The sequence below is a fragment of the Polyodon spathula genome, chromosome 6 (genome assembly GCF_017654505.1).
Source record: "Polyodon spathula isolate WHYD16114869_AA chromosome 6, ASM1765450v1, whole genome shotgun sequence".
Classification (NCBI taxonomy): Eukaryota; Metazoa; Chordata; class Actinopteri; order Acipenseriformes; family Polyodontidae; genus Polyodon; species Polyodon spathula.
The window spans coordinates 15,773,040-15,801,038 of record NC_054539.1 but is presented as its reverse complement, the minus strand read 5'-3'; the positions used below and the strand labels follow the sequence as shown (position 1 = coordinate 15,801,038).

The 27,999-nt window shown below is 37.7% G+C and overlaps 1 protein-coding gene across 1 annotated transcript; it reads right to left on the bottom strand.

Moving 5' to 3' along the window:
* Positions 1-26: 26 nt before the first annotated feature.
* Positions 27-25,293, bottom strand: LOC121316909 (tumor protein D53-like). Its single transcript, XM_041252256.1, has 6 exons — positions 25,177-25,293; positions 16,790-16,899; positions 15,690-15,838; positions 8,710-8,811; positions 978-1,038; positions 27-410 (listed from the first exon to the last, which is right to left on the bottom strand). Exons 1-6 carry the CDS (start codon positions 25,193-25,195, stop codon positions 294-296), a joined length of 558 nt encoding a protein of 185 aa, XP_041108190.1. The 5' UTR covers positions 25,196-25,293; the 3' UTR covers positions 27-293.
* Between the last annotated feature and the right edge of the window lie 2,706 nt (positions 25,294-27,999).

Below are 27,999 nucleotides of genomic sequence, written 5' to 3'. Positions count from 1 at the left end.
ATATATATATACGATCCTGGACTCAAGAAACATTTCATATTCAAAGTAATGCACAGTTGTGCTTATAAATATCTTAAGTAAAACTAATTTTGAGGCAACTTTCCAGAAGATATGTGCGAGTCTGATGCAAACAATCTTTTTTTCACTCTTGTAAGTAACAACAGAGAGGTTTTAAAACACAGGCCTCTAAAAGTAGTTCTACTGTCAGTTGAATCCTCAGGCCTCGTCTCTCGGGATCGTCCTCCCTCAGTGTGCTCAGAATGTGAGGTCAGTTGGTGTTCTAACACTGCTGCTCACTGCTCTGCCAGCTTGGTAGCAACAGCAGGGGTGACCTGGGCACTCACATGGGCAGTGGATGACAGGACCTCTTCAAAACTTCCTCCACTGTTACTTGGAACTCCCACTTTGGACTGGCCATGCAATAAACACACAAAAGATGGATCGTATATAAACCTTTCCTTAATTTATGCTGTCCATTACCACACTTGCCACGTTACACAATCCACATATCCACTGTACATGTCAACAGTTGCCCCTTCACACAGCTCCTCAAAAAAGTCAACATAGCTGCTTCACAATCCTTTGTGCTGTTGTTAAAAATGTAAAACATCAGTCCCCCATGTATCAAGGGGATACAAAGCCTATACAAAGCGAGGAAAAGACAAAACTACTTTTAATGTAGGCTATTCTAGGTTTTTATTTATTAATTGATAACTTTAAGAATATACTGGTGTGGTGTACTGGACAAGACACTAGGGGGCACAGTTGAGCCAAATTGTAAGACATTAAAGGGCAATACCCAAGGCACTGAACATCATGGTGACTTGAACACTGAAACATCAACAGCAAAATAATAAGGTAGGGAAATGATCTTTAAAGGGTATAGTGTATCTATTACCTGACATATTATTTAAATCATTATTATTTAAATACTAGAAATAAGACTATGTACAGACTGGGTCACACTTTCTCCTCACCTTTAAAGTGGATACAGTGCTTTCAACCTTCTCTTCGAAGGACTTGAAACTAGAGGAATTCCTGTGCAGAAAAAGGAACATTAATCAATCACTCAAAAAGACTGGAGTTTAGAAAGCTATCAATCAGATCTTTCTGAAAGACCCACCAATACATTTAACAATGATGCTTTTATTATCTTTTATAAACAGAAAAATAAAATTAAGAAAAACTCCCTACTGGGATGGATACATCTCTGCATTTTGTCTAGCTCTCCCTGTGTATGTGTTGCATCTGTAGTGGGGTGCCTGCTGAACAATATGCATGTATATTATAGTGAGCCATGCATCTGGGAGCATGTTTATCTCTTTGCCTCAACAAAAAAACCACTAACCTCACCACTGAAACAATGTTCAGTTTTGAAAGATGTTGTTCCTGAAAGTATAATGCAAGACTCCATAGCAAAATTTATATTAAGGTCTAGAGATACAATGACACGTGTGTGTGTGTGTGTGTGTGTGTGTGTGTGTGTGTGTGTGTGTGTACAGCATATAGAAAAACATCACACAATAAAACAGTTTCACTGTTAAGACACTCTTACATGACTACACACTGGAAGATATGCATTTATGACTTATTTCGTTACCTCATAGCCGGCATGCTCATTGAATGATGGACAGAGTAGCTGCCCCATGAATGCATTAACAGAATAAAAAGAGAATTTCAGCATTAACACAGTATAAAAAAAGATTATGACTCCGGGACAAACATTCATCATAAAGAAGTTTAGCAAACCTTAGCAAATAAACATTAGCTTTGTTAATGCTTTACATGCAAGATTCTCTTCATTATGAACTAGGACTGGATTTCAAAGAAATTACTATGAACTTGTAAGACAGGCAATTGTACTGTGCATGGAGTTCAAAAGGATTTCACTCTTTGGCACTATGACAGTCTCTCCTGTCACTAGAAGTCAGTATTTAACTATGAAATCCTTAGTTCAGATCTATTCTCTTCAAACTGGAGTATGTCTGGCTCTAGAAAACTTTACAGATTTTAAGCCATATTATACTGTACAGAAAAGTGTCAGTGATAGTGAATCGGTGAATCGCACCATTATTTCCATATTCTTCAATTCAGACCTCTGTAAATCTCCAAGTCAATTTCTTTATCTTCCCCTTTTGCCCATAGCAATATGTAATGCAAAGCTCACCTTGAACAACCCTCTACTGATGTGATAAAAGCATTACTTTGATGTCTATACAGGAAGTCGCATTGTTTTGTACTGCATAATCATAACATTGCGTCGTTCAGGGTGCGCATATGATCATGTCCTACAGTAACAACAAATTAATTTCAAACTCTTTGTTTTCCCTGCTGCCAAGATAAACGCGTGCAAGTGATTTTGTTCATTTTTGACTAAAAACACAAGACCTATTTAACTCTCGCGTAACAATTAGTGAATTATTAAAACACTAAAGCACATATGCATAAAACTTACTGTCTCCTTTATCGTGCCAGAAATAGTGTTTAACATGACAGTATTTCATCAGGTGACAAATTTGACATCAAAACACACCACTCACCAAGGCATTAGAATAACGTGCCCTTATTTTCTCATTAACATATTATTCGTCCAATTCATGAATCTGTATTGTGCCGTTAATTGACCCTTACCAGCATCATAATTAACACATGCCTCAGACCAGGCGGAGAATGAGATGTGTCTTAACGGTATAATTACCTAGCATAATTTCTGCGTTTAGGAACATGTAGTTAAGCCAATAGCTATAATAAAATAATAAAAAAAAATGTTTATGTGTAATAATCTAATAATTAGGTAATTTAGTATTTTGTTATTTGCAATACATGCATTAAATTGCATTGTTAACTCGCCTGAACGGGATAGGCCATTAACTGGTTGGAAACATAACAATCATGTTTGTAGCCTATTTATTGTCTAAGTGGTGAAAGTGGCAGGCTTCAGTGTGCTTGTGTGGGCTGTACAGCAAGATATATTGGAAGACTCCCAGAAAGAACGAGCAGATTTGAACTGCGACTTGACCCTCTGGATTACTCTGTTTTATATTTGTAATTAATTTAGAACAATCTGTAGATTTCATTTTTCACTTTGACATTATGGACTTTTTTTGTGTTGATCAGTGGCAAAAACTTCTAATTAAATCCATTTTGATTCCATATTGTAACACAATAAAATGTGGAAAAGTCTAAGGGGGTGAATAGTTTTGAGAGCCACTGTAAGTGTAAAATGTTGTCAGGGTGTGAACAATGAAAATAACAATTTACAAATACATTATTTAAACAGTTGTAGCAACACGTGGGAATCACATCTAAACTCATTACTGGCCGTTAACATAACCAGGCAGTAGTTTTCTAAAAATTCTGTTAAGCATATGGGCCTAATTCTTTAGTGACTGCGGTCTAATTAGTAACCTAGTCTGTTTTTGACAGGGGTAGGTAAATAATTAATCATAACTCCCAGAAAACATTTCTGCTCTTGCGCTGACTAAAAAATAAAAAAACTTTTGCAGCTCATTCACCAGCTGCTAAATATTGTTGCAAAAGTACTCTTTCTAATGTAGACACACAACCTTGGAATAGTACTTTTAAGATAACAGGCTGAACTCTGAAGTTTTAGGAATCTGGTATCAGCCCTCAATTAACAAAACAGAAAACAGCATTCTAAATGAGGGTTCCTGTGATCTAGAAGCCAGGAAGATTGGTTACAGCATAAACTAAGAAGAGAAGCAGTTTACCAATAGTGGAACTCAGTCTGGAACTCAATCCACAATTGCAACATTGTGACTGAAACACACGTGACACAGCTGGAAACCTCAACGTCCACAGGAGAGTACAAAAGGGTCAGATCCATTACCGTTGGCAAGTTAGATCCCATTACTCCATCTTGAACAAAACAAGTACACTGCATAATACAGCACAACCTAGCACTGGAGAGGGACCAAGTCTCCTCAAGCAATAGAAAGCAGTTTGTACGCAGCTTCCACCAGTGGCAACCCACTTACACAGATATTTGCCGTCTGATTGCTTTTAAAAAAAATAACACACAAAAAAAGAACTTAACATTGTTTATTGACATGGGATTTGTGGGAAAATAAAACCTGAATTTCTGCATTATCAAGGGATGCTCTGAACTACAGAGAAGATGATTCTGTGAAACTAACTAACTAAATAAATAAATAAAACCGTGGACGTCCCAAATAGACACTAAAGACCTATTTACGGAAGCCTACCTTTAGTGTTTTTTGCATTTATTTGTGTATGGTATCATACAATTTCAAAAAAACTGAAAACATTATTTAAACTAATTTAAATACAAAAAATGTGACTTACCCAATGGATTGTGATCTATGGCAGCATGTGGAAAGACAGGTAGAAAAGGATCGAAAACAACATATATCAACAGCTTGTACAGATTTGTTAACTTCCTCCAAAGCAGGTAGGTTATATAAAGAGCTGAAATGCCAGTATTTAGACCCTCAAAGGCTTTTCCACAAACTTCTGTTCCTAGACATTTTTGTTTAGAAAAAAAACAAAATGCATTGACGCTATCCTGGCCACCTTGCAATTGCAGGGGATCAGAGTACTCAACTATCTCGATGACTGGCTGATTTGCGCGAGAGGGAGCAGTGGCCCACACGGCGATTGTGACGCAGCATAGTGGAGGATGCCCTCTCATCTGAGAGGGGGCGTGCAGATGGGAGTGGTGTTAACTCGCCAAGTGGTGACGACGGACGCCTCCAACTTGGGTTGGGGGGCAGTCTGGGAAGGCAAGGAGTCTGCGGTACCTGGTCGGGTCGTTGGATAGCCCTGCACATAAATATGCTGGAGCGGCAGTCTGTTTTCCTGGCTCTCCAGGCTCCTGACTTGGGTGTAACGGAACCTGCTGTCCCTACGGTTAACACAGTGGAAGTATTTCAAGAATTGGTGTCTGACTAGAAGTCATGACCCAGTTTTTTAACCCATGCCGGTTATCTTGCAGTTTCTGCAAGAACTGCTTGATGCTGGTAGGTCACCTTCCACACTGAAGGTGTATTTCGCAGCTATCTCTGCATGCCATGCCCCTGTAGATTCAGTATCTCCAGGTATGCATTTCTTAGCAATGTGTTTACCGGGTCATTCTCCCTGAATGGAGCCTTGATGTTGTACTGGAGGCTCTCACGAAGGCTACGTTTGAACCTCCATAGAGTTGAAGCATCTGTCTATAAAGACAGCCTTCCTCTTGGCTATCACCTCTGCAAATCGGGTCAGTGAGCTGCAGGCACTGTCTGTGCACAGATCCTGTATGTGTATTTGGGACAATGACAGCACGGTGTCACTGCGTACAAACCCTGCTTTTCTGCCCAAGGTGATTACATGAATCAGTCTGTGGATTTGGAGTCTTTCCATCCACCTCCGTTTGCTTCGGAGAATAGGAGATTGAATTTCCTCTGCCTGGTGCGGGCATTGACGTGTTACGTGGATAGGACAAGAGCTTTGTATCATACTGACCAGCTCTTTATCTGTCATGGTATACGGACCCTAGGACAGCTCAAAGCAGCGACTGTCGCAGTGGATTGCAGACAGTCTCTGTGGTGTATGACAGTGCTGGCTTATCCTCACCTGGGAGAGGAGCTGCACACTGTACAAGGGTTGGCTACATATTGGGTCCTCTTCAGAGGGGCCTCACTGCCGTTATATGTACAGCGGCTAGCTGGGCTACACCACATACATTCTCCAGGTTCTACTGCTTGAATGTGGTAGATCCTTCCTTGCCTTCATTAGGCACGAGGGTCCTTGAGGTTGCACGCTCGCACCACTAACCTTGAGTTATACGGTTCAGATGCGTCCCTCATAAACTGCTGTTCCTTCTCCCTTGTGACGGCTCTGGTATACATTTACCATATGTAATGCTGGTGGTGGTCGTCTTCGAATTGAAATGGAATGTTAGGCTACTTACCGTAACCCTGGCTCCCTGAAAAAGAGAAGACAACCACCACCAACTGCAAGGTCGCGTTGGTCGCCCTCAAGGGTTCGATGCAAAAAGAGAAATGGCTTCATCAGTATGACTGTTTTAATCCCTCGGTAGGCAGGACTGAGGGCTTATCCCAGCAAAACATCTCAGAAAATTATCTACCAATAGGCAGGCATATCCCATATGTAATGTTGTTGGTGGTTGTCTTCTCCTTCAGGGAACCAGGGTTACGGTCAGTAACCCAAAGTTACTTCTTGTAATATGGAGCAAAATAACAATGAAGTCTACACATTCATCCTAAAAGCTGAGTAAGAAACATGTGACATCACTGAAGCACAATCAATGTGACTCCAGTCAGCTGCAGTTAAAGTGATACACTGACTGACTAGCCTACAGCGCTCTTAAATGTATTCCAAACATAGCTTACTAATTCCACCCTGCACTCAGTTTATTAACTTTGGGTTCATTAGCTAGGCATTAGCGGGACAAGAACAGGAGTTAAATGCAGACATTGGAGTCACTGGACATGAATACAGCCTGTCCGGCATTTAGTCCTCCAGTCACAAATATAGTTTTGATAAGAGTCTGGGCATTAAGTTAAACTGATAAATAATTTAGATTTTATTTAATTAGGTTAACAAATAAACTTACCACTGCACTGTAACTATGATCTTAATTAAATCACAAAAAGGCACTCCCTGCAGGTCCTCAGTCAAGATCGGCAACTGGGAGAGAATGCTGCATTGACCTTTGCACTTTCGTGGGTATAGGGGAAAAACTGAAAAGTTCAAGTAACCACTGTTGATCAGATTCCCAACAAGTCTGTGAGGATCTGTTCAGACTGTGCTTCATGCCTTCTGGGTTCAGTAAGCTTGGTAACAGCAGTTGCTTAGGTTTGGCAGATGAAGAGATTTGATTGGCTTGACAGTGGAAACTGAAGTCATTGATCTTCAGTTCGTATGTGGGTTGCAGCAGTGAGGGGATTTTAGATTTGGTAGAAAAAACAGGGAGTAAAATTGATTTAATTTGTTTACATCAAAAATAAAAGTACATGAAAGATATTTGGCACTAGGAATATATGCTTAAATAAGCAACCAAGTCACACAATTGAATGCCATCACACACATCAAACTCATGCAAGAAAAGAAAGTGGTACACAATACTTAATGAATTTATATTTAAAAAGTATTAAAACAACTCTTCCTATAAAAATGTGCTGATTATATTACATTAAGCTGATCTGATCAAAGGTGACTGACAGCTTTTTATTTTGTTTTGTTTAAATGTTTGCAACCTTACATAACAGTGCTTGTCTGTAGCCTCTGTAAACTCCTGAATTTTCCAGATAAAATTAATATGAATATTGTACATGTTGTCATAATGATCTTATCAGTCTGCTATTTCAAACTGGAAACAGCAGGAGGAAGTCACATTACGTGTGGAATGCAAATGCTTAGGATTTGAGTCCTGACCCCACCACTTCTGTACTGAACTTGTCAACTCTCGTACTACAAAGGGTTTTGCAAAAGCATCTCCAGATTGAAAATGACAAACTTCATATAGACTGCAGCATGCAAAATAACTGTAAAACTTAGAACATGTATCTGTTACTTTCCTGATAGTCTCTGTTACAGCAGAATACACAACAGACCTCATGGAAAGGTATCAGCTTTCTGCAGCACTATCGTTAGCATATCGAATGCATCCTCAGAAACAGGGATTCTAACTGCAGCAAGCCTTTGAACTCCAAACCACAAACACACAAACACACACACACACACACACACTTCTTTCCATCTCACCTTTTGGGGAACATAATCTGAAGACCATTTATGCTAGGGTGAAAAGAGCATTTTGACTTTCTTTAAACTGTCATTAATGATTATGCCAATTAAATCTTCAGCAATAAAACATGACCAACCCCATGCCAAGAGTTTCTTTAACTAGCCAGTATCAGCACAAGTAATCAGGTAAGCATATTATAAAAGTAAATTCTGTAAAACTGCAAGGTCTCATAATTTTAAGTTGATTGATGGGTTGTCATGATTTTATTTATGGTAAACAGCCTTGTGGGGTTGTGAAAAATCTATTGACAGTGGGGAAGGGATATCCCTCTTTCTTCTCTGTTCAAAAAAATGAATAATTAATGTTTTCCTGAGGACTACTTATATACAATAAATCATATGAACCTTTACTGTAATGACACTTGTGTCAGTAGTGGTACTCACACTGAACATTTAGGATATCAGGACTACATTCGTTTACTGAGAGTAGGGACAGAGAGTTGCAATTCAATGCAATGCAAGTCTTTAATTCACTGATCCTAGACTGCCGGGATCTGATATTAATCTGGCCCACAGCAAGCCGATTACACCTTCCTAGTTATGTAACAAAAAATCATGACCCTGCTAGAAATCATCTGAGTAACCGGAAAGAAAGATGATTAAGTCAGCAGTACATCATGTTTGCATTTGATATTTGTATATAGTATTAGGATACTGCCTCATCTTATTTTTTTTGTAATTCCAGGTTGTTTTATCAATGGCTAGTGATTTAAATAGAAATCTAGTGCTGCTTCACTGGTTTCTTGTAGACATTCTATAAGAACTTACACATTTTTTTCACCACTGTATAAAAACTTACATATTTTTTTCACCACCTGTTACTAGATTATGGTCTTCTACAAGTATAAATAATTCTACAAATATTACTGCCGTTTTATTTGTTCACAACAGAGTGTTAGATGCTTGAATTTAGGCTACCTCATATCGCCAAACTTCCTGCTGATTGCAGTGCCTACGTTACTCAAAGCCGCAGAGGCCTTTTGTCCTGCAGTGCTGAAGGTCTCCTGTGTCTTCCTGTACCTGAAAAAAATTAAATAATAATAAATACAGAAAATTAATACTAGTCAGTTATCAGTATAAATCTTTCAGGTCTCATTTTAGTGTACATATTTCTACAAATTTATGCAACTGTTTTGTACTTCTGCACTGAAGTTATGAGGTGTAAAATAGTCTAGGCCACTGCGATCTGGTTCCTGCTGTTACACATATGCCACACAAAAGAAAAATCTAATAATAATGAATTTATATCAAAGGGAAATTGCTTGAGTCACGACACCCTTGGCATGTTAATGCAACCGGCTTTACCAAAGGCAGTCTGAAAATTCTATGGTATTTTTTTATCCTGTTAACTGGTTTCCTTCAAAAGACACCTGTTTGTGAAAAAGCAGATCTGTTCAACTCCGACATCCAATGGTTTGTTTGTTGGTGACCAGTAATAATAACCCGAAATAACTGTATACAATTACTGATTGTTAACTATACATGTTTAGTGCGACAAGATGGATGCAAGGGAACTTCACATTTTAGTTTTAGTTGAAACCGCACAAACCTGTTCTAGAACCAGAAATATAATCTCTTGAATCAGACCTGCTAAAATCCAGCATAACCAGATCTAACCACTAAGATGGTGCTGGTGCTAGGTTATATATTGGTATTTGGTTTCACAACCCTATAAAGAGCACCCCAGCCAATGAGGGAGATGAGCCCTGCATCAATGAGATTTAGCTTAAGCCCACAGTGCAAGAGTGCAGGCGCCTGACACACTGAAGCATGGTACTTACTTCTGCATGTTGAGCCACTGTGATTGCATCAAAGGCTTTGGATGCTGAGCTTTTAGACACTTGCACACATCATCACCAGCCATACTGCCATCTGCGTGAAGGATCTGCATGACATTTCTGTTTTCACTGCATCTATAATGCATCACTTCTTCTGGACAGAGACAACTAACCTTATTACAGTGGTAATGAAATTACCAGTATTTCTTTTCTTTCTTCTTTTTCATATACATACTTGTTGGAAGTAACATGCTTAACCTATATCCCAGTATTTAAAATATCCATTGAGAAGAAGAAGTTGGCTGAGAATCTTAAAACGAAGAAGCAATAATATTTGCTGTCTTCCCCGCTCCTAACATCTGACAGGACTGAATTGGTAACAATGCTCAAATTAATTTCCTAAATGACAGCAACAAGGTGTTTTTTTTTATTTATTATTATTATTTGATGATGACTTTCAAAATGTGTGCCATACAAAATGTATCTGGATAAAATACCAAATGTTATTACATGCTTAGTAATTTGACACTTTACTATACATTTGCCATGCTTATGCATGTCCTACAATTCTCTGAACTTTACCATGCTTGCCTGGGCATTATCTGTCCTTGATATGCATTTTCAGTTGTGAAAGGAATAATAATAATAATAATAATAATAATAATAATAATAATAACAGCGCTGAACAAACCCCCTAGTCGTGCGGATATTAGACCATATCTTAAAATGAGATATTGGCACAGGTAAGAACAATTGCAAGCCAATGAGAAGATTGCTCCTTGCCATTTTATACAACGCAATACTTGACTCTAGATGGTGGCTAACTGTATCTCCCCTGTTTCTCCCAGTTACAGGCTTTTTCACATTAAGAGTAAAAGCTCAGGCAGCCAAGAATGTAGAGAATCACAAGTGGCCTGAAAAGTGTTGACAGCTGCAGCATTTCACAGTATCAACATAATACCTATTAAAACATTTACCACTTGAGAAACCCAGGCCCTCATTAGTTAGCCTAATTTAGCCTAATGAAGAATCCAACACATTACTGTCTCACATACAGCATACTTGATACTGCACAATACCTGGAAAGATGTAAATAATTTTCTCTTGGGAGTCAATTATTTCAGATGATGTGCTGATTTTTTTTTATTTTTTTATTTTTTTACTATGTAACAGCTAATTCTAAAAGTATTACTTCACGCTGGTGTTTAAGGTACCGTTAGAAGGTCCAAAATGTAAATCTCTAAAGTAGTCCAGAGAAAGCCCATAGCCCATATAGAATGTGGAGCTCCTTTGGGACACAGTAAACTTGTAAGGGAAAACTATACCAAACCACAGGACAGTATTTTATTTCTGTTCCTGCTGACTTAGCTTAGAGAGCTCAGCACATCTATTAATGTATTTATTATGGGGGGGGGGGACGGGGACGTAATCACCACTAAATGACCTCAAATGTTCAAACTGTTTGATCGTTGTTACATTTTCTAATTAAACAACAGGCTCAGCTCTGGACATTTGACTGCACAAGGCAGGCTTTACCAGATGGTACAGCCCCCTTCTTCAGGTCCTACTGCTTAAATAGGGTCCTATTTGCAATGACAAAAAGTGGTTATTGGTGAATTTTGTTTTTAAGTTAAGATGTTTCATGGCATATCAAATACAGTATTTTCATTTTAGTGCTCCCACAATTACATTCAAACACCAGCATAATGAAGGAACACTTTACTAATAGCAAGTGTTCAAAAAGTGCATAACAATGTTCTCAAAATGGATACCGAGAAACGCAATTATCGTACGAGTAATAGCACAGCAGGAAGGAGGTTAATATGCTCCCTGCCTAAAAACATGAGTTAATTGTTTTTGATTACACTATGTACCACAATTTTTGTTCCTAGGTAGTAAGTGTTATTTCCTAATTGCTTATGCCTCAAAAGTATAGAAAATGGCTATTATTCCCCACAAACTTTACTTTTGTGACCAGGACAGTGATATTTTGAAATGTACCTATTTCCAATGAGAAAACGGTCTTTTCGTTCACATAAAGTCAGAAAAAAACAACATATGAATCCAAGTTAACATGTATTTATACTAAAGTAATACAAAAATGACTACAAAAGATTTAGAAGCGAGTAGTTTTTCGGGATTTACGATTATACTGTAAATCACTTTCACGAATCAGCCCCCAAATGTAATCTCCCATCATGTTCTCGTTATAATGTCCTTGGTAGCGGCGTTCAAAGTCCAGTATATCCTGGTGGAAGCGCTCGCCTTGCTCCTCCGAGTACGCGCCCATGTTATCCTTGAATTTATCAAGATGAGCATCAAGGATATGGACTTTGAGGGACATCCTACAGCCCATTGTGCCGTAGTTCTTCACCAGAGTCTCAACCAGCTCCACATAGTTTTCGGCCTTGTGATTGCCCAGGAAGCCCCGAACCACTGCGACAAAGCTGTTCCAAGCTGCTTTCTCCTTACTAGTGAGCTTTTTGGGGAATTCATTGCACTTCAGGATCTTCTTTATCTGTGGTCCGACGAAGACACCGGCTTTGACCTTTTCCTCAGACAGCTTAGGGAAGAAGTCTTGAAGGTACTTGAAGGCTGCCGACTCCTTATCTAGAGCTCTGACAAATTGTTTCATAAGGCCCAATTTGATGTGCAGTGGTGGCATCAGCACCTTCCGGGGGTCCACCAGTGGCTCCCACTTGACGTTGTTCCTCCCCACAGAGAACTCGGTCCGCTGTGGCCAGTCCCGCCTGTGGTAGTGCGCCTTGGTGTCCCTGCTGTCCCAAAGGCAAAGATAGCAGGGAAACTTGGTAAAACCGCCTTGGAGACCCATCAGGAATGCCACCATTGCAGCCTCTTGATGCCATCTCAGAAAAATGCAGATATGTATCCACTTAGGCAGCTGGAACTAAACTGAACTGGTGGGCTTAAGGCCCCTGTATTTATACTAGTATTTATATTACTGGAAAGTTCTAGAAGTTACTCCAAGTTTACTCAGCACTGAATCTATCTGGAATGTTCTGGAAAATAGGTAAATTTCAAAATATCACTGTCCTGGTCACAAAAGCAAATTTGGGGAATAATAGCCATTTTCTATACTTTTGAGGCATAAGCAATTAGGAAATAACACTTACTACCCAGGAACCAAAAAAAAAAAATTGTTACACAGTGTTATTTTATTGTTAATTATCACCTGTACCTGGCTATTATTGTAAATTACAGCCAGGTGCAGGGTGTTTAAGGAGAGCAGCCAGTCTCTTTGAGGTTGCTGCTGTGTGCAGAGCCCAATTGATGGTGTGTTCAATCATACTAACAGGCACTGTGTAAAGTTTTACCTTTTAAAACTGTGTTTTCTTTTAGCAGGTAAACAGTTTAGCTGTCTGGTTTATTAAAGTAGGTTCCTGACTAATGCTTAGTTAGCGCGCCGACGGAGCTGGGTGTTTATTTTGTCTTATTAAAAGTGCTCTAAACAAGCAGTGTGTGTCCTGGGTCTCACTAAAAAGGGGCAAATGAACGACCGTAAGTGCAGCCGTGTTACACTAGGGAAATTCAGGTCTAAAAAAAAAAAAAAACAGCTTATTGATTTCATCTCGGGTTTCCTCCCTCGTCTCTCTGTCTCCGTCATCTAAAGCAGTACCCTGGCTTGTTCAGCAAAAGATTATTTTAGTAAAACTAAAAATAAATGCTGTCAATGGCTTTCATGCTAGAGCTACTATTGTATGGAATATTAAGGGTGCACATTCTGTATTCACAGATGATTTTGTAATATAATTTCACTGGCTCACATTCAGTGTTACCTAGAGACCTGTGCTAGGTCACTCAACAAATCCTTTTCTGTGTGCCAAACTGGATTAGCCTAATAAAATGCCTAGTTAAATCATTCCATGTAGTCTGCTTAAAGCATTAATAGAAAATAAGTATTTTAAATCAGAGTAAATGCAGCACAGATTACAATAAAACTCCTTCCTTTGTGATAATGGTTCTAAGCGGGCATGTGTGTCCGTTTCATATCACCTACCAGAGCTAGCTCAAGCAAAGCACCTCACCTGATCGTTTCAGTTTAAAGCAGTACTCAATGATTAATTAAACAATTCAGTCCCAGTGGTATATAGTACTATGTAGTATATTAAATATTCTAGTTTCCAATTACCTATTAATAATTACCCCAAATAATGAAAAGCAAATATGGTTACCCTAAATGATGACTAATTTTTCCTTTTTTTTTTTTTTTTTTTTTTTTTAAACCTTGCTTTTAGTTACATTGGCATATATCGAGAGAACTGTTTGTAAGTGACAGTACTGTACATAGGGCATGACAATAATAGCTCTTGTATTACTTGGAATATTACAAATGAATGCCTATGTATCCTTTTCGGAATATTCACAGACACACGTCTTAGGTGCTAGGATTGACATCATCTGCGTCACCTAATCAGCTTCTGAAGAAAAGACCAGCAGCAGTGATTTGACAACTGAACCAGTTTGACTCTAGCAGCTTTTCCATGGCAACAGGGATCTCTCAAGGGAAAGGCTCATTAGAAGGTGACATCCAGCCAAAAAACCTGCCGACAAAGTCTACCCTACTGAGTCACCCTAAGCTCTGCTATTAAGAGATGTCTGCCTGGAAGTAATTGCTTTTAGAAAAATGCACTCATTATGGTAAATGATCTGCTTATTGTACTAAGGAAAAGCAACCTGCATAATTAGTCAGTCTTTATTTTTTAATCTTTAACTCTTATTTTTTTTTATTTGCTACTCTGGAGACAAAGTTACATTGAAATATTAACAAATAATCATCGCCCTTCCACTGCTTCCCCGCGTTCCACATACGGTCAACATGCAGGAGCACAAAGACTTGGAAAAGCAGCAATTGGTTACAGAGGAGTTAGTTGTTGTTTTCATGAACTCCTAGAAGCCACGTGTCTTGACTCTCTTTTCCCCCCAGTAATTGACTGCTGCAATCAATCAATGGCTCAGGTGTGAGCTTTTGAAGTAGGCTGGAAGGACATGACAGAAGCTTAGAAATATCTGGAAAGAGTAATATCTGGACCAGTAAATTTAGTTAATGGAATTGAAACACATTTTCCATTATCTTTTAAATATGAATATGTGGGACTGTGGTAGGGCTGAGGCTTTGCACATTCAAAGTGCGCTTGCTGTGTTTGGTTGCTGGGAAAAACAACTGGAGACCAGCTGTAAATCCCTAACGAGTAGGTGGCTGTGTCCTGGCAGAATGTCTCTTGATGAAAGAGAAACGCAGACATATCTCCTTGCTGCAACCATGGACAGGATCGTCCACGCTACCTAGGACAACAAACAGAATCAAAGAAACTAAAACCTTCAACCACCATTTGTGGATCTGGGATCGCAGTTTTTATATGCTGTTATGCAGTGGGGATTAGTTTAGGGATTTTTAGCAAGGTGTATTGAGGGGACATCCTTGAATAACAGAGTAGCGGTCGCTGGTTTTGTTTTGCCTTTTTCAGTTCCTGTTCGTTTAACAGGACCTTTGCTAAAATAGACCTCAGCAGAGCAAGAATCAAGGGATTGTACTGTAGGTTAATGCTTACAGACCTGTTCACTGTAGTGGAGAAATAAAAACCTCTGGGCTTTCACTCAGCAATTGCATCCTTCTTATATCTTTGCTAGACAGATTGACAGCATTAAAAAGCAAAAATGCTGTCTCTCTCTCTCTCTCTCTCTCTCTCTCTCTCTCTCTCTCTCTCTCTCTCTCTCTCTCTCTCTCTCTCTCTCTCTCTCTCTCTCTCTCTCTCTCTCTCTCTCTCTCTCTCTCTCTCTCTCTCTCTCTCTCTCTCTCTATCTATATATATATATCGAATTATCTATATATATATAATATTATATATGCTTTGTAATGCTTTAAATTACATTTTAGTATCATAATGTTTCTGCAAAAAGTCTACTGAAAAAAAGTATTTCACCTGAACTAAAATACTGTTTATCTGAATTAACTGACTATTCACAATAATTTATGCTCAATCAGCACTGATATTTTAATTTTTTTTTTTTTTTTTTTAGAATGGTATTGTTTTTCGTTTTGTTATCATGAAATCCTAAGTGATAACAATGTCTGCTGCATTTAAAATGTTCTGTACTTACGCTGTGGAGGTCTGCATTTCATGCCAGCTTTTATTAAAGTTCTGTCTGAATTCACTTAGTGGATTAACTCCGAGTTTCTGTTTTAACTCGGCGTGGTGCTTCTCTTTGGCAGTCAGAACTTGTCTCAATGTGGAGATTTCTTCTTCTAGCTTGGAGGAAAAGAGCATGCGAGTTAAGTTGAAAGAATACAACTGACTGTTCAGGGTCTGCTACTAATTTATTGACATTAGCAATATTGAATAAGACTGTACTGAATAAACATCTAAATATAGGGTTCACCATACTGTGTTCTCCGCACAACCAGGGCAACTTCAAGTACAGCTCCTCCTTACAATGCTAGTTTAAAAACGCTCAAAGAAAAACATTTTTGCAGTTTTAATGACTTCACCCTCTTCAGCTTTTAACACAAACCCTTTTAACAGTCACGCAAATCAACAAAAAGTTTAAATAAACTGCATAGTCTACAGTACAAAAATACTGAAACACGAGACGTTAATTATAAAAAGACACATATGATATGAATCATTTCTTAATTGGTAACTGTATTCCACTAATAGAAAGGTAAAGGAATTACACTGTAGTAACTGCATGGTGAGACTAATGCAATTTATTCTATACTGTTCTTATTTATGTTTTTTTCAAAATAGCATCCACTTCTGTAGACAGCTTGCATATTTACCTACAGTATACCTGAAAATCAGAATACTGCACAAAAAGCTTAAAAAAAGACTTGAATTATATCTTAATTTACCTCCTTTTTTACATTTGAGATAAACTGTTAGACATATCTTCTAAACAAACATCAGTGAATTACACATTAATAGTTGTTTGGTTCTAGTTTTGTAAAACCAACAGGTGAAAATGAAAGGCTGGGGTAAACGCTTTAAAATATAAATTTGTTAATGTGTGGATATACACGCAGGCAACAAAGCCTATATTTGTATGTATGTGTTTATTTATTTATTTATTTTTTATCTCAGTGAGTTTAGTCTCTATGGCTAGTATTACTGTTCCTATAGAAACCTTTCAACTACCAGTTAATTACCATTATAAAAAAACAACACCACACAATGCACAAAATATCAAAGTACACCAAATACCTTGTCTAGCTCTACTTGCATCTCTTCTCTTTCTTCATCAGAAACACTGTTGCTCAGGGCTGCTACCACATCTTCATCTACTTCTTGAAGAGGTTGTTTCTCCAGCAGACCTAAATATAAAGTGAAAACAAGACAAACACCTTTAACCTGTAAGCGAAAACACAATCGCAAAGCTGCTCTTCTTCAGAAAATGCAATTCCTTAAAGGACATTCTAGATACTAAATATTTTTTTTTTTTTAAAAATGGAATGTATTTACTTATTTATTTATTCGCATACGCCCTTATCCAGGGCAACTTACAATTATTACAAAATATAACATTCAAGACAGAGCTACATTCATTTATTGTACATCTTGGATAATGTGTACCTCTTGCATACTACACTACCAACACTAATGCATGATATTTACTATGCTACAACCACAGATTACTGCAAATTATGCATAAAACTACAATTGTAGGAGTGAGACATGGAGATATATATATATATGGACTGGAGAGGAGGGCTATAGTGGAAAATTACTGCCCTGAGGGAAGACTATTGTTACCTAGGGGCACTTAATTTTCCACTATGAGCTGAGTGCAGTACATATTTAAGTCAAAATATTGAGAGGCAAAGTTGACCATAAATATAGGTTTTATGGGTGTGATTCACCAAATATTTTGGTTGCACATATTTATGGTTTACAGTATTTTGTTTATAGCTGATACAGCATAAGTTTTTGAAGTTCATACCAGAAGTTATTTTTTTTTTCTTTTGTAGTATGTTTTGTAATTCATTTTCTGTTAAGTCACAGGATCACCATTCAGCAGTTCTTTCATTCAGTCAGTTTATCTTGTTATGTGGCAGACATTTATTTTAAAAGGGGCGGGACTGACATGATGTGAACCAATCACGTCAGAGGGAGGCTATTGCCAGGTGGTGCAAGGATGCGAGGGCAATAGTTCAATCTATTTCTCACAGAATTTGAAGTGCCAGTAGCTATCTCATTTACAGTTACAAATGTACAGTAAATATACAACTAAGTAACCAACTACTTGCAAAAACATCCCAAAAGTAGTAAGCAGACATGCCGATTTGGTTAAGCAATTAAACGAACTGGAAGATAGCAAAACAGAAAAAAACCTAATAAATAAATAAATAAATAGCTGTCTTTTTACTCAATTACCCTGACTTTGTCACTTCAAATAACGTCTTTTTAGTGGTTTGTAAACACTACAGAAAAACACAAAAAGACATTTCTGCAGATTATCCACCCCTCTCCGACACAGTAGAAAACTACTGAAATCCGAGACGTCATTGAATGTATATTTATTCTTCCCGTAAGTTCTACTCACAGTGTCTGTACAGATAGCTCAGTACCATCTCAACTCCGCCCCCTAGTGAATTTTTTCAATAACAATGTACAAAATATCAAAAATAAAGATGTAATTCCTTTTGCATGTTTCAATTAAATTAATTTACTCTGCTAAACTGTGTGTAGTTCAAAGTTATAAATATGACAACTTTATTGGTTTAAGGATATTTAATTTAAAAAAAACAAACATGATTTATGCTTTAACTATGGACACCCACATCACCAGGTAAATTGAGAGAAAATAATTACATCTTAAAAGGAGAGTAGAAAATCTTAAAGATCTTTTTGCATTACTCAAGGACTTAATTGTAACGTTCAGTGGCAATCATGTGGTTAAGTGCGTTATTGCCCTATAAAAATGGTCTGTAAAATACAATATTTGCAAAATACCAAATAAGAAATTATATATATATATATATATATATATATATATATATATATATATATATATATATATATATATATATATATATATATAATACTATACACACACACACACACACACTTCAAAAAAAATAAAAATAAACGTACAGGTGTTTTGAATGTACTTTTTATAGCATTAGTATGGCAGTTTGCATAGTAAAATAGAGTTCCAAAGAACCTTAACCTGTACAGAAATCATTAAGACATTCAATAAAGTCGAACAAAGTTCAAGGTCAAGAGAAATCAGTAACTGGTGTGCCACCACTAGCATGACAGCCTGACCTCTCCTGCCCATGGATTGAATCAGAGCCTGGATAACATGCTGGGGAATGGCAACCCACTCTTGCTCAAGTACCTGGAAAAGTCCTTGTAACGTCTGTGGCTCGGGGTGACGTTGTCGCACACATCGATCACAGATGCTCAATGGGATTCATATCTGGTAATCAAGATGGCCAGGGAAGCACTTGAACATTGTTCTGAGTGAGGAAAGCTGTGGTGGCCCGGGCTGTCTGTGGTCGTTCATTGTCATGCTCGAAAATGATGTTACGTTAGTTCAAGAATGGGATCACATGAAGCCCTATGATCTCATGACAGTAGTGCTGAGTTGTCAGGATGCCTTGAACATGAAAAAGGTTGGTTCTGCCACTGTCTGAGATTGCCACCCACACCATGACACTTCCACCATCAAATCTGTCAACCTGTCGTACAGAGTTGGCTGCAAAACATTAATGACATTACCTATATACACAGGCTCTTCCATCTGTACGTCGAAGCAGAAATGGATCTGAATTATCACTTAACACCAAGTTTCTCCATCTTTGTATGGGCCATACTCTGTGATTATGACACCACTGTAGTCGACAATGTTGTGGCGTAAGACTCACTCCTCCAACTGGCCGCCTTGCTCGGATACCTGCCTCCCGTATGCGGTTTCTGACAGTCTGGTCAGAAATTCTACGCATTTCTGGTACTGCAGATGTTGTAGAGGTTGCAGTGATGAACCTGACACGTAAATGATGTAAGTGCATAAATCTGTCCTGGGCTGCCGTCGTCACACTAGGTCTACTGGATCTTGAGTGGTCATGTGTTGTTCCACGTTGCTGGTATTGGTGCCAAAGTCGTCCTATAGTGCTCTGGAACACAGAGTACAAAATGCGACCAGAAGATCATGCAAGAGCCATAAGACATCATGAAGAAAATAAGGGAAATTAAGATTGAATACATTGAACTCTGCAAGACAGTAAGAAAGCACATTACTGAGGATATACAGTCGTTCAGCTGTAGGTTGGTAGAGAAAACTATTGAAAACAACTAAAGCATAAAGAAAGCAAAACAAAAGACTAATCACTGGTGGAAAAAAGATTTTAGCAATAAAACAAGAGGATGGGACAGTCATCAAGAACTGAACAGAGTCAAAGACTTAAAGAAAATTATATTAAGATGAAAAGAGCAATGTAGCAGATGACGAAGACGAGATGGAAAAAACGCAACCCGAGGAAGAAGTTTCAGATGTTCTACCGGAAGAAGTGAAACATGCTACCAAACATATGAAGACAGCATAATGATTAACATTGCGAAAGAAGGTGAAGAAGAGACAAAAATACTGTCAGGTACTTTTACAGATTGTATTAAGCAAAAGAAAGTGCTGGAGCAATGTATCAGTGATACTTTACATAAGAAAAGAGAAAGACCTCAAGAACTACAGGCCTATTACCTTACTTCCTATAATCTACAACATTTTTACCAAGATACTCACCAACAGACTTCATGATAAATTTGACTCGGTACAATCAAATGAGCAAGAAGGTTTCAGAAGTGGATTTAGCACAATGGATCATCTTCAAGTTGTACAGTAAGTGATGCAAACCAGCAACGAGTATGAATTACCACTCTGCTTGGGATTCATCAACTATGAAAAAGCCTTTGACTCGTTTTTTCAGAGAGCTTGTGCAAACAAAGGAATTGAGAAAACGTACAGAGGTTTGGTCAGCACCATATACAAGAATGCAACATCCACAGGAAGACTCCAGAAAAACAGAGACAAAATCAAGATTAAAAAAGGAGTTTGCCAAGGTGAAACAATTTCCCCAAAGCTCTTCACCGCCACCCTAGAAGATATTTTCAAAACACTGGATTGGGAATATAAGGGGCTGAAGATCAATGGAGCCTACTTAAATTGCCTACAATTTTCTGATGACATTCTCAGATTTACAACGTGCCCATAAGAATCACAAACAAGAATACAACAACTACATGAGACTAGCATCAAAGTGTGTTTGAAAATGAACAAAACGTCTCAAATCGTGTTCAGTAAATATCCAACTGTATACAATACTGTAATATTGTCAATTTCAGGTTATTTATTTGTAACAGTATATTTACAGTATTCTAACTTGCGAGAGCATTATTTCTATAACAACTGATTTGCTTCCTGCGGTTTATGGTATACAGCAGGTCCCTCTCTTTTCATTGGAAATTGGATATCTCTTATGTGCTATAGGTTTTGATGGTGTGCTGCAAAATGGAAGCACATAACTGAAATTACAAATGATATAGAGATAAAGGTAAGAAAAAATATGATCAAGCGTACACGTTTATATTCACTTTATTACTGTGCAGTCTGAAGCCAACTGAAATCACCATACCATTTACAGTGTAATTCTCCCATCCTTTATATACATTTAGGACAAGGTTGAAATTGAGAGTTATTGTACGAGATCAGTGGAAAACAATTTGAAAACTGCTGGTCTAGTTTATGCAAAACAGCCAAGCAGTCACAAAAGCATGTTTGAAACGTGTACAAATGAACGAGTGACTGCATAGACAAAATGTGAAATCCCATGCTTTACTTGTATGGCTCTGGCTCGGTACCCCGTTGTGTCTGTTTCACTTCCAATCCCTTCTTGTTGGTGCGATATTCTACAGGTGGCTGAAAAGTCTTTCCATATAAAAAATTAGTCAAAACTGTTTATTTAAAATCTCAAAATATAACCAATTTTAAATCTGTAATCCATACTACTCAATCAGTTCAAACCAGTATACAGACGTATTCTTTAGTTAATACACTATTCTGACCCTTTAGGTATGCTAATGCTATTTGGTGTGCTGTATACACACATTTCCCAGCTGGGGATGAAACCCCTTGAGAAGGGGGAAAGGTGAAGGTGTCGTGCAGATGTAAATGTGTTCATTGTATTTTACATTTTACTTTCAGAATATGCTTGCAATGAATTTGCATTATTCAAACTACAATCTGTTCTAGTTACCTCTGTTAGTACTGAATCAATTAATTTATGGGTTCTGATAGCATCTCAGAAGAAAAAAATATCAATAAAACTTTTGTTTTAATTAACTAGAGATAACAAGACTGACTATCATACATTAATACTGAGAAAGCACACAAATAAAGTGCACTCTCTGCCTTAGATCTGTAATTTTGCTGCTAGGCAACCAATTCCTCAAAACATATTTAAGACCGATCACTTAGGGGGAAAAAATATTAAATCCACTCTGTCTAGAACATGCGCAATTATGTATTGATTCATTTTAACCAAAGCAGGGAAACAGGAAACTACCTTCCTTCCCAAATCACTAAAAATCTGCTTTACTCAAGCAAAATTAAAATAATAATGGATAAAGGTGGCTGTCCCATTATTTGGTCATAAAGGTATTCTTCTAGCTTTTGCCAAGCAGAGGGTTAATCCAGATGGGGAAAGGGCCTAATTTTCATATATTTTTGTTAAATACCAGAAGGATTGTGAGGAGCTGACCACAGAGGTAAATGATTAACTTCAAGCTATTTGAATCCCATGTCATTATGTTGGCACAATTAAGAAGTTGCCTGGTGCTGACTGTCACTCATTACAAGCATAAAAGGGGAGGGCTGGAGCACCTTTCTAGGGAGAAGGTTCTCCTAGTCTGTGACCATCAGCTCAGGCTCTGAAAAACACGGCAGCCACAAATAGCTTGTTTTAGAACAGTGTTTCTTTTTGCATGTTTTTTCCCAGCTTGCTTGATCTTGTGATTCCTGTCCACATGAAGCCTTATCTCTCTGTGTTACAGTGGTTAAGTGGCATACCTGGGGAAACTTTGTAATGCTAACACAATTGGTTATGCACATTTTACTACAATGGATGAGGTGAATTAATATGGAAACCATGAAGTTGATATTGTGGTCTGTTTATCCTATACCTGGAGCTATTCAAACAGGAGTAACTAAAACATTTTGAATAGACTTGTGAAATGACATTAGTTTAAAAATCTGTAATTTCTGAAATCTGTCACAGCTGAATGCTGCATTTCTAAGGTTACTATACTTCAGAGCAAATAAGGAAAAATTACATGAATGTCAATTTGGCATAAAACACAATAGTCTGACATACTGTAAGGCTTAATTTCCTGTGACTGACATTGTCCCCAGAATGGAGCCATGGTGTGCACTACTTCTCACTCAAATGGTGTTAAATAGTAAGCCCCATTTTACCAGACAGGAGGTGATTGGTGAAGTGGAATGGATATATTATTCCCATTGCATACGAGTTTGACCCATTCCATATTTTACCCTGTGCTTATACACTGTGCATAGGTAACATGTTTATCTGTGATTAAGTAAGCTCACAAATGGAATGGCTGAAATTACCATGCACAGCCAGTCTGCTTCCATTCCTGAACAACTCATGTGAAGCACATTGCAGCAGACTGTCATAGTTGACAATGTAAAATGTTGCTGATTTGACTAAGGTGAACCAAAGCTGTGCTACCAACACATTTTCCTGAAATATAGAGGCACAGGTGGAATAGATTCAGATGATAGGTAGCCGAGTCATCAGGTGGAAGTGAGGGTTTCATAAGTGCAACTGGTATTTGTCCAGAAGTTAACTGCCTATGTGTATAACTAAATTGCCAGGTTCAGTAATAGGAGACCTCACTAAAGTACACTAGGTGAGTGAGGGACGACAGGTGGAGAGAGCTAGTAGCTGAATACTGACAATAGTGGTTTCAGGGACCAGCTGCAAAAGTAATGCAACTTTGGAACAGCAAGTACAGAAAAATGGATAGTGCTCTAAAATACAGATTCTCCTGCAGTCTCAGTCTTGTTAGGGCCTGGCAATGCCGTAAGGCTCTGTATCACTGCTTTCTGCCCAGTGTCCAGGTGAACATCCTTTAGTTTGATGATATCTTTTGGGAGGGAATTCTTTGGCAAGTCTCTTCCATTTATCTTGAGTGGGTTTCACATGCAGGCTGTGTGTCAGTCAAATGCAGCCAGGTTGTCTTTTCTGTGCCTTCCGTTCTATTACTGTTTCCAAACTCAAGCATTCCTAAGTGAAACCAAATCTGAAAATTGGCCTTAGATAAGAATGGACATGTGACTTTAAAAATAAACATGTAGGAAAACAACTCCATCCTTTCCTTGCAATCTTCAGGAATTTAAGGGTTTTCTTTTGAACATCTGGCAAAACCTGGGCCATACAGTAGCATGGTAACTGATTGATTTCATTGGTCAATGCTGGCTTATGCAAATACATGTGACAGTCTATGATACTAAGTCATACAAAATGCAATACCTCTGGTCACAAGATCTCACGGATTTTGGGATAAATCACATGGATAACCTGGCACCAACAGTTCACTTAAATCCCATGATTTGAGCCTATGTCTGAAAACAAACGACAGGGCTGGGGTAAGTGGTCAATACCAACCAAGTGAGCAAGTGAACTGACTGGGTTTTTTTGTAGTTGGTTTGTTTTTTTACAGCAGTAGAACATTTATGATCACATGCCTACTGACTGAAGTTGCCTAATTGGTTAAAATGTCCTCATTTGTTTACGGTGGGCAGAACTATATTTGTTCTCAGTATGCTCCCATTGCACATATCCCCTCCATGTAAATAAAAACAAATTGCAAATACTGTACAATTCATTATGAAAGCCATAAAGCCCGCGTTTAGCAAAGTAAAACATTTGCTAATTTTGTTTTCATTGAAACCTTGCGCATTTACAGCCCAGAATACATTTGGCAACTGCGCTGCTTTAAATCTCTTAAACGATGTTTTTCCATTAATCTGTACAGAACAAAAAGCCATTGGAAATGTATTGGTTTAAGTTACATAAGAAACAAGAGTACTACATCTAGTATATGAACAAGGGTGCACAAAAGACGCTGCCATAATATACTAAATACTTTTTAAAGCGAAAGAATATAGAGCAGAACCATGTGATTTTTAGCCTGTGATAAGTTATAACAACCTACGACCCAGTATAGGTATGTCCACCGCTAGCCACGCAGGTAGAAAAAAAAAACAAAAAAACACGAGAACTTGTATATCTGTTGGAAGAAAAACACCTTTTAAAAAAGATTACTTTGTTTATTTATTTATTTTTAAAACAACAAACGCGCAAGAATAATTTACCAGAGTAGACGGTGTCAAAACTACACTAATGTCTAAACATCAACCAATTTACATTCAGGGCTGAAGCCAGCAAACAGGTACGTAGAAGACATCTGTTACTGTAAACTTGTTCAAATGCTAGCACAACAGGTCATCATTTTCCAGTTGTTGCCAAAAAAACCCAGCATTTTTAAGATTTTTAACGCATCTTACTTACCCTGTTGCCTGGCCTCCATCTCAGTGTACGGTTCCTGTATTATTGGACAAATGCTGTTGTTGCTTGTTCTGCAGATCTGTATTACTGCGAGTCCCTCGAGCAGGGGTCCCTACCTTCTTTCCCTGATTAATGTTTATTTCTCTAAGCTGTCACTCACATGACGACCGCCCCTAACGGGTGGAGCTACAGCCTGCATCAACAAACCAGCGACGACCTACAGAGCAGAAACAAGTAGAACAAAAAAAAGTACAGACCAATGCAGGTAACCGTTCCCATTAGGTACGACTACTCTGTCAAAGACAACTGCCTGTGGTCGCTGCGGTGAAATAGATTTTTATCCTTAAGTTATCATTTAGAACTGTTTATGAAGTCGTCACTGTTTAGTGAAATAGAGAATTAAAAATGGTTACATTTGTTTTGTTTTTTACGGTACGGTACCTGTTGTAGTGAATAATTGTTTAAATGTTATTATTATTATTATTATTATTATTTATTATTATTATTATTATTATTATTATTATTGTTGTTGTTGTTGTTGTTGTAAAGTATTACTATGTTACCTATTTCTGTAAATATTGTATAAATAAGAATAATTAACCGGGCAATCCACGTGTGAAATGAAGTCCAGTGGCTGAAATGATTCTTGTATGTAATTTACAGGCACGAGTGAAGGATGAAGGACACCATGACTACACAGTATTTACAGCCTACGATTGTGATGCATGGTGTTTAATACCTGATATTTTTTGTGCTTGACAAAGTTAGAAAAGCTTAGTAGAAAAGCTATCTTACTAAAGTTTAGGTTCTTCTCCGTTCCATATATATATATATATATATATATATATATATATATATATATATATATATATATATATATATATATATATATATATATACTAGAGGGGAGGCATGCCTTGATTTAGTCTTTTCAAATAACGAAGATAGAATAACTAAAACAGAGGTCAGAGAACCACTGGCAAACTCAGACCACAACATGGTCTCATTTGAAGTGTTTTTTAAATCCCCAAAAGTAAAGACTAAAGTTAAGGTTTACAATTTTAGAAAAGCAAACTATGAAGGTATGAAACAGAGACTAACAGAAGTAGATTGGAGTAAAATAGAGAAAACACCCACAGAAGAAGGATGGTTGTTCTTCAAAAATGTAGTACTAGAGGCGCAAAACAATTACATCCCTAAAGTAGACAAATCTAAATGTAAAACTAAATTGCCAAAATGGTTTAATAGATCAATTAAAAAAAATATTCAGCGAAAAAAGGCACTTTACAGAGCATTAAAAAAGGACCAAAAAGAAAGTACGCAGAAAGAGTACACGGAACTGCAAACGCAAGTCAAAAAGGAAGTTAGAAAGGCCAAGAGAGAAATAGAAATGAACATTGCTAAGGGAGCTAAAACCAATTCCAAAATGTTTTTCCAATATTACAACAGCAAGAGAACATTCAAAGAGGAGATTAAATGTTTAAGAGATACAAATGGCAAAATCGTAGAGGAAGAAAAAAAAATAGCAAATATATTAAATGATTACTTTTCACAAGTTTTTACAAAGGAAGATACTGACAACATGCCCCACATGTCATCCAGTTCCTATCCAGTTTTAAATAACTTTAGCATAACTGAGGCAGAAGTGTTAAAGGGACTAGGAGCTCTTAAAATAAACAAATCCCCTGGGCCGGATGAGATCCTCCCAGTAGTACTCAAAGAAATGAAAGAAGTAATTTACAAACCGCTAACCAAGATCATGCAGCAGTCTCTTGACACAGGGGTGGTACCGACAGACTGGAAAATTGCAAACGTAATACCGATCCACAAAAAGGGAAACAAAACTGAACCAGGTAACTACAGACCAATAAGCCTGACTTCTATTATATGCAAACTTATGGAAACTATAATAAGATCCAAAATGGAAAATTACCTATATGGTAACAGGGTACTGGGAGACAGTCAACATGGTTTTAGGAAAGGGAGATCGTGCCTAACTAACTTGCTTGATTTTTTTGAGGATGCAACATCGATAATGGATAATTGCAAAGCATATGACATGGTTTATTTAGATTTCCAGAAAGCTTTTGACAAAGTCCCGCACAAAAGATTAATTCTCAAACTGAACGCAGTTGGGATTCAAGGAAACACATGTACATGGATTAGGGAGTGGTTAACATGTAGAAAACAGAAAGTACTGATTAGAGGAAAAACCTCAGAATGGAGTGTGGTAACCAGCGGTGTACCACAGGGATCAGTATTAGGTCCTCTGCTATTCCTAATCTACATTAATGATTTAGATTCTGGTATAGTAAGCAAACTTGTTAAATTTGCAGACGACACAAAAGTAGGAGGAGTGGCAAACACTGTTGCAGCAGCAAAGGTCATTCAAAATGATCTAGACAAGATTCAGAACTGGGCAGACACATGGCAAATGACATTTAATAGAGAAAAGTGTAAGGTACTGCACGCAGGAAATAAAAATGTACATTATAAATATCATATGGGAGATATTGAAATTGGAGAAGGAATCTATGAAAAAGACCTAGGAGTTTTTGTTGACTCAGAAATGTCTTCATCTAGACAATGTGGGGAAGCTATAAAAAAGGCTAACAAGATGCTCGGATACATTGTGAAAAGTGTGGAATTTAAATCAAGGGAAGTAATGTTAAAACTGTACAATGCACTTGTAAGACCTCATCTTGAATATTGTGTGCAGTTTTGGTCACCTCGCTATAAAAAAGATATTGCTGCTCTAGAAAGAGTGCAAAGAAGAGCGACCAGAATTATTCCGGGCTTAAAAGGCATGTCATATGCAGACAGGCT